The sequence below is a fragment of the Rhinopithecus bieti genome, unplaced genomic scaffold (assembly GCF_001698545.2).
Source record: "Rhinopithecus bieti isolate Rb0 unplaced genomic scaffold, ASM169854v2 scaffold_13577, whole genome shotgun sequence".
NCBI lineage: Eukaryota > Metazoa > Chordata > Mammalia > Primates > Cercopithecidae > Rhinopithecus > Rhinopithecus bieti.
Genome location: NW_016807867.1, coordinates 1682195 through 1690212, shown reverse-complemented (window position 1 = coordinate 1690212; position 8018 = coordinate 1682195). Strand labels below are relative to the sequence as shown.

The window sequence follows — 8018 nt, the reverse complement described above, 5'->3', positions numbered from 1 at the left end:
TTTTTTTTTTTTTTTTTTTTTAAACATTCTTCTCAGCTAGGTGCAGTGGCTCACGCCTGTAGTCCCAGCACTTCGGGAGGCCAAGGTGGGCAGATCACTTGAGCTCAGGGGTTTGAGACCAGCCTGGGCAACATGGCAAAACCCTGTCTCGACAAAAAAAATGCAAAAATTAACCAGGCATGGTGGCACACGCCTGTAGTCCCAGCTACTTGGGAGGCTGAGGTGGGAGGATCACTTGAGCCCAGGAGGTCAAGGCTGCCGTAAGCCGAGGTCGTGCCACTGTATTCTAGCCTGGGTGACAAAGTTAGACCCTGTCTCCCCTCAAGAAAACAAAAACAAAAAAACAAAAAATCCCCCACATTCTCTCTTCTCTTGAAACTTTCCCCCTCAACAAACCAATCTACTCTGTGGCTTTATTTTCTCCTCCTGGGGTTCACTGGACATCGGCACTTTGACCTCATGCTCTGCTCTAGGCATCCAGGTCCTCTGCTCTGCTGCATGCTGGGCGTCCCTCGCTGCCCCTCGGGCATCTGAAACTTCATGCACCCAAAATGGGCCTCATCTTCCTCCAGCACCTGCTCCCTACACAATATTTGAGTTGGTCTTTGAATAGTTTTCATTGAAAATCCTCCTTTCTGCTATCTCCACTGGAGAACATACCCATTGTGTTTAACCTAGACTGCTTATTTTATTTTATCTTTTTTTGAGACAGAATCTTGCTCTGTCGCCCAGGCTGGAGTGCAGTGGCACAATCTCTGCTCACTGCAACCTCTGCCTCCCGGGTTCAAGGGATTCTTGTGCCTCAGTCTCCTGAGTAGCTGCTGGGACTACCAGCATATGCCACCATGCCCGGCTAATTTCTGTATTTTTGGTAGAGACCACGTTTCACCATGTTGGCCAGGCTGGTCTCGAACTCCTGGCCTCAAGTGATCCGTCTGCCTTGGCCTCCCAAAGTGCTGGGATTACCTTTGTGGACTTATTGACCATTTGTACATCTTCTTTGGAGAAATGTCTCTTCAAGTCCTTTGCCCATTTTTTAATCTGGTTATTTGTTTTGTTTTTGAGTTTTAGACATTCTCTACATATTCTGTATATAAATCCCTTGTCAGATACATGATTCGCAGGTATTTTTTCCTGTTCTCTGGGTTTCCTTTTTCTCTCTTGATACGGCCCTTTGATGTACAAAGTTTCAAAGTTTGATGAGGTTTTTCATTTTTTGCCTGTGCTTTTGGTGTCGTATGCAAGAAATCATTGCTAAATCAGGTCTTATGAAGCTTTCTTGGTATTTTTTCTTCTAATAATTTTAATAGTTTTAGTTTTGACATATTTGACCTATATCGAGTTAGTTTTTGTATATGGTATAAGGTATGTGTTTAACTTCATTCTCCTGCATGTGGATATTCAGTTTTCCCAGTTCCATGTTTTGAAAAGACTGTCTTTTCTGCATTGAACTGTCTTGGCACTTACGTCAAAAATCATTTGACCATATATCTGAGAGTTTATTTCTGGGCTCCCTATTCTGTTCTGTTGGTCTGTGTGTCTGTCTTTATGCCAGTACCACGTTGTTTGGATTATGGTAGCTCTGTAGTTAGTTTTGAAGTCAAGATGTATCTCTAACTTTGTTCTTCTTTTAAATATTATTTTGGCTTTTTGGGGTCCTTTGAAATTCCACATGAATTTTAGGATGGGATTTTCTGTCTCTGTAAAAATGTCGTTAGTATTTGATAGGGTTTGCATTGAATCTGTAGATAGCTTTGGGTAGTATTCTCCTCTTAACAATATTGAGTCTTTCCATCCCTGATCACACGATGTTTTCCCATTTATTTATGTCATTTTAAATTTCTTTCAGCAGTGTTTTGTGCTGAGTCTTTTGTGTATAAGCCTTTTGTCTTCATGGTTAAGTTTATTCCTAAGCATTTTATTCTTTTTGATGCTACTATAAATAGAATTGTTTTCTTAGTTTCCCTTTTGGATTGTTCATTGTTGTCTTTGCCCATTTGTTATTGGGTTGTCTTTTATTGTTGAGGTGTAAATGTTCTTTATATATTCTGGATACAAGTCAAGAGACTTGTATTTATAAATTTTTTTCTCATTCTGTGGGTTGCTCTACTTTCTTTAATTAATATGAACTATTTAGGTAAAGCATGAAAATGTGAATCCCAAAATGTTACCTTTAAGATGATAGAAAATGTTAAGATATTTTATAAGAATTCACTTTATTAAGATATTAGGAGATTTAAAAAAACAATTTTCCTATTTTTAAGATGTGTTAGTACATTTTATAGAATAATACTCAAATATGAAAAATGTGTTTGTAAACACTATGTACTGTACTGGGAAATGTAGGTATAAAACAATTGTGGCATAGAAGTAAAATTATGTTACAAAACCTCAAATTTTGCATAGGGAAATTGATTAAGAAATACACCAAAATGTTTATAGTGGTCATAAAATGATAAGAATAATAAGTATATGTATTTTTTGCCTGTTTATGTTTTTTGGATTTTATTTAAGCATTTTTTGCTATGAAAACATTCTAAAAGAATGTAGGAAATGTATATTATGGCCCAAAGGAAAGATGAAATTCCTAGGACGACATGTAGCGATGCGGGATATCACTTCATATTTTACAGGCACTGTCAGTCTAGAAGTTAGAATAGCACTGTTTTTCAGCCTCCCTTGGTGCAAGACTGAAGAGCAAGCATTGCCATCATCCCCTCCCTAGGTGCTGTGTATCTTAAGATAATCAAACATCAAATTTCTAATACTGTCCACAATATCAGAAATTCTGTTCCTCAGTTTCTGCTGTCTTGTTAAGTGGTGTAACTGACCCAGTGGTACTGTATGTATGTACATTATCAATTAGTTTGAAATTTCTATAAGACCAGCTATCCACTTAGAGTAAATAAAAATCTGTAGTGTATTATCTGTTGTTGAATATTGACTCCAGGAGATCGTCATGCTTATCTATTTTTTTCTTTTTTTTTTTTTGTCATGCTTATCTAATGCTTAATTATAATGCTTCATTGTAAACCATTCCTCCAATAATGGTGTATCCTATCAGTTAATAATGGTGTATCACTTTAGAAAATAATGCTTTATTTTGTTTAAATATCAAGATTAATTTTTAAAAATCTTGGTCTGTTGGGCAGAAATTATATTTCTCAACAGGCCTTAGAGGAATGATGTTCAGTGAATGTACTTCCTTCTCTAATTTAAATAGTGGCTGTGTTTACTAACACATTTAATTTGACCACATGAATCATTTTGTCAGAACAGCCAGATAGTTTACGTAAAAAATCAGTTCTAGAAGTTGGCTATGTATCAGTTGTGGATTGGCAATTGTGTAGGCAATTGTCAAGTATTATCACAATTGAATCACTGATTATAGACATAATGTGATGTATTCTCACATGGTACTTTTTTCTGTTGTGGAGACTCTGTAGTAGTTAGAAATTTGAAATTGGGTGGTAATGCAATAAAATCTTAGCTTAATAGTTAAAATCAATTCTCTGATTTTAGGAGTTGGTAATGCTTCTCTTAGAATATAATGCTGATACTACTGTTGTTAATGGGAGTGGACAGACAGCAAAAGAAGTTACTCATGCTGAAGAGATCCGAAGCATGCTTGAAGGTAAATATCATGGATGTGAACATAAACAGCATTTACTTTCATTATAACCAAGGTTCAGATTATGACTAAAAATGGCTTCTGAGAAAGAGGACAAAACAGGATAACCAGCTGATGGCTCTAATGATAATGTCATCTTGGAGTCATTGATTAAACACACAATTACCTATATGATAGTTTCTTCACTTAAAGCTTTTAAACTCTTAATTTGTACAAAATTATGGCAAGTTTTAAAAATCTGTTTTTCAGGCTGGGTGTGGTGGCTCACGCCTGTAACCCTAGCACTTTAGGAGGCTGAGGCAAGAGGATCACTTGAGGTTAGGAGTTTGAGACTAGTTTGGGCAACATAGTGAAACCCCTGTCTCTACAAAAAATAATAATAAAAAAATTAAAAATTAGGTGGATACGGTGGTGTGCACGTGTAAGCTCAGCTACTTGGGAGGCTGAGGCAGGAGGATCATTTGAGCCTAGGACCTTGAGGCTGCAATGAACCCTGATTGTGCTACCGTACTTTGGTCCAGGCAACAGAGTGAGACCCCCCCCAAAAATTTGTATTTTGGGTCTCAAAAAAAAAAATCTGTTTTTCAAATACTCAACAAAATTAAAAGTAGAAAATTGAAGACATGAGGGAATGTGCCTAATAGGCTGATGAAGTATGACAATGAAGGGATACAGAAGTGCAGGACAGTAAGAGGTGGCAGTGCAAACTGTAAGAGGTGTTGCTTTTGGGAGTCACTTGATGTTGGGAAGATAGCTCTGACTGCCTCAGTTTTCTTTTCGCCCAGGCTGGAGTGCAGTGGCGTGATCTTGGCTCACTGCAACCTCTGCCTCTTGAGTTCAAGCGATTCTCCTGCCTTAGCCTCCCGAGTAACTGGGATTACAGGCACATACCACCACGGCCGGCTAATTCTTTGTATTTTTAGTAGAGACGAGGTTTCACCGTGTTGGTCAGGCTGGTCTTGAACTCCTGACTTCAGGTGATCCACCCGCCTTGACCTCCCAAAGTGCTGGGATTACAGGCCTGAGTCACCGCACCTGGCTCGCTATTAATTTATTTATTGAAATGAGGTCTCACTATGTTGCCCAGGCTGGTCTTGAACTCCTGGTCCCAAGCAATCCTCCCATCTCAGCCTCCCAAAGTACTAGGATTACAGGTGTGAGCCACTGTGCCTGGCCTTCTCAGTTTTCTTGAGGACTTCATTGCAGTATAGCAGGCAGTAATTTCTTGATGGTTGAGCTTCGTTGTTACGAATGTCAAAGACTAATTTGCTTTTAAGAAAACATGAGTCTGCAATAACTCAGGACTTTCTCTAAAGCGGCTTAAAACAAAAACATTTCCATGCTAATATTTGGAAACCCTCATACAATAGGACCCTTCTTTGAATGGCCAGGGCTTTCCTATAATTATTTTTTAGTAGCATTTCTAATATTGAGAAGAGAAGATCTTTAATTTTCTACTTACTAAGTAAAGATACTGAATTAGAGTTGCAATTTCACACATACCCTTTCTTTCTTTTGGAATTTGGAGAAAGGCAATATAATTTTGTGCTTAAAGGATGTTGATTTCTTAATTTAAATTTTCAATATTTTATTTATGTAAAACCAAGATCCTTGCTGTTTATTACCCCAAAGCTAAAATCTTCTCACTTCTTCTATAGTTTAAAAAACAACACAAAGTCTATTTGTCAGACTTCTTAAGGTCAGTGTCTTGTTTCTGCACTCAAAATGAATCCTCTCCTTATCAATGAACAAGCAAATTAGCACATAACATATTCTATCAGACACTGTGTTATATGAATTTAATAACATGTAGAACATATTAGCTGTGGTGCCTGCCCTTTAATAATTTGTGACCAAATAGGGAGGATGAGGTACTGTCCTTAATTATGTCCTGTTATTTTAATTATAACTAGAAGAGAACCCAGAACTGAGGTTTTCCTGACAGACTGGAATGTTAGGTTAGTCTGACAAGTTGACATTTAGTAAGAGCAATTGTAAAGATATGCTTTAAGACATTTCAGAACCAAACTGCACAAGGAAAAGGGCTTAGCTGACTTTACAGGTAATATGATTTGTCAGCTGATGTGGTCTTAGCCTGGGAAATAGAAGTAGAGACTGAATTGAGTGATTCTGCTCTAGTGAGAGCACCTTACCCACATATAATATCATTTGTGGATAGAGTGTTAAAAGAATCATTGGCAGACTACTGGAAGTACCTTGAGGAACCCACCATAAGTAGACCATAAGACCATAAATAGAAACCATTTCATAGGGGCCGGGCGCCATGGCTCATGCCTATAATCCCAGCACTTTGGGAGGCCAAGGTTGGCAGATCACTTGAGGTCAGAAGTTCGAGACCAGCCTGCCCAACATGGTGAAGCCCCATCTCTAATAAAAATACAAAAATTAGCTGGGCATGGTGGTGGACACCTGTAATCCCAGCGGCTTGGGAGGCTGAGGCAGAAGAATCACTTGAACCTGGGAGGCAGAAGTTGCAGTGAGCTGATCACACCACTGCACTCCAACCTGGGAGGGCCAGGCGCAGTGGCTCATGCCTGTAATCCCAGCACTTTGGGAGGCTGAGGCGGGTGGATCATGAGGTCACGAGTTCAAGACCACCCTGGCCAAGATGGTGAAACCCTGTCTCTACTAAAAATACAAAAATTAGCTGGGCGCAGTGGCAGGCACCTGTAGTCCCAGCTACTCAGGAGGGTGAGGCAGGAGAATTGCTTGACCCCAGGAGGCGGAGGTTGCAGTGAGCTGAGATTGTGCCATTGCGGTCCAGCCTGGGCGACAGAGTGAGACTCTGTCTCAAAAAAAACAAACAAAAAAGAAACCATGTCATAGGATAATGCATGGAGAGACAGGAAATGTTTTACCCTAGAAAGAAAGACATAGGCAGGCACAATGAAATTATACTCAAGTACCTGAGAGCTGTTACTTGGGAGAAGGGATGGTCTTATTTGTGGCCAAACCAGGGCTGGTTGATTGCCCAGTTGATGGAGTAGCAGGGAGTTTATGTTTGGGTCCAACATATGGGAATAATGGCTTGGATTGTCTTGAAAGATACATGATTGGAGGTATTCAGCAAAGGAGAGACTTGTTAGGCACTGTTACTAATGCCGCCGCCTTCTATATCTTGTCTTTTTATTTTGAAAAATTTCGGCCAGGCGTGGTGGCTCATGCCTGTAATCCCAGCACTTTGGGAGGCTGAGGTGGGGAGATCACAAGGTCAGGAGATTGAGACCATCCTGGCTAACACGGTGAAACCCCATCTCTACTAAAAATACACACACACACGCACACACACACAAAATTAGCCAGGCATGGTGGCATGTGCCTGTAGTCCCAGCTACTCAGGAGGCTGAGGCAGGAGAATCACTCGAACCCGAGAGGCAGAGGTTGCAGTGAGCCAAGATCACACCACTGTGGTCCAGTCTGGCCAACAGTGAGACTGTCTCAAAAAACAAAAAAAAAAAGAAAAAGAAAAATGTCTAACCTATGGGAAAGTTTCAAGAATACTACAGTAAACATTTGTATGTCCTTCACTCAAATTCACCAATTATTAACATTTTGCCACATCTGGTTTAGACTGTTAAATATTTTGTTATTTATTTACTTTTAATTTTTTTGTTGAACTATTTGAGAGTAATTTGCAAACATAGTGATACTTCACCCCTAAATACTTCAGTATCTGTCTTTTTTTTTTTTTTTTTTTTGAGACAGTGTCTCACTCTTTTGCCCAGGCTGGAGTGCAATGGTGCAATCTCGGCTTACTGCAAGCTCCGCCTCCTGGGTTCACACCATTCTCCTGCCTCAGTCTCCTAAGTAGCTGGGACTACAGGCAACCACCACCAGTCCCAGCTAATTTTTTTTTGTATTTTTTTTTTTAGTAGAGATGGGGTTTCACCATGTTAGCCAGGATGGTCTCGATCTCCTGACCTCGTGATCCTCCCACCTTGGCTTCCCAAAGTTCTGGAATTACAGGCATGAGCCACTGCACCTGGCCTTTGGTATCTCTTAAGAACAAGGATTATTTTCTTACATAATCACAATATAGTGCTCAATTTCAGGAAAATTAACATAATATTGTCTAATATATATTTTTATATTCAGATTTAGCCTGTTGTCCAAATAATGTCCTTTGTAGCATTTTCCCCTCCAATCTAGGATCTAATCCAGAACCCCACATTGCATTTAATTGTGACATCATCTCTTTCATCTCCTTTTATCTGAAACAACTCCTCAGCCCTTATCTTGATACTGACTTTTTTTTTTTTTTTTTTTGAGACAGAGTTTCACTCTGTCACCCAGGCTGGAGTGCAGTGATGTGATCATAGCTCACTGAAGACTTGAATTCATGGGCTCAAGTGATCCTCCTGCCTCA

At 39.5% G+C, this 8018-nt stretch overlaps 1 protein-coding gene across 2 annotated transcripts in view; it reads left to right on the top strand.

Moving 5' to 3' along the window:
- OSBPL1A (oxysterol binding protein like 1A) overlaps nt 1-8018 on the top strand; it is a 240516-nt gene that overhangs the window by 54003 nt on the left and 178495 nt on the right. For both annotated transcript variants that reach the window (XM_017884011.1, XM_017884012.1), the window contains exon 5: nt 3523-3634. In XM_017884011.1, coding sequence (XP_017739500.1) covers nt 3523-3634 — 112 coding nt within the window. The remainder of the gene's footprint in view (nt 1-3522; nt 3635-8018) is intronic.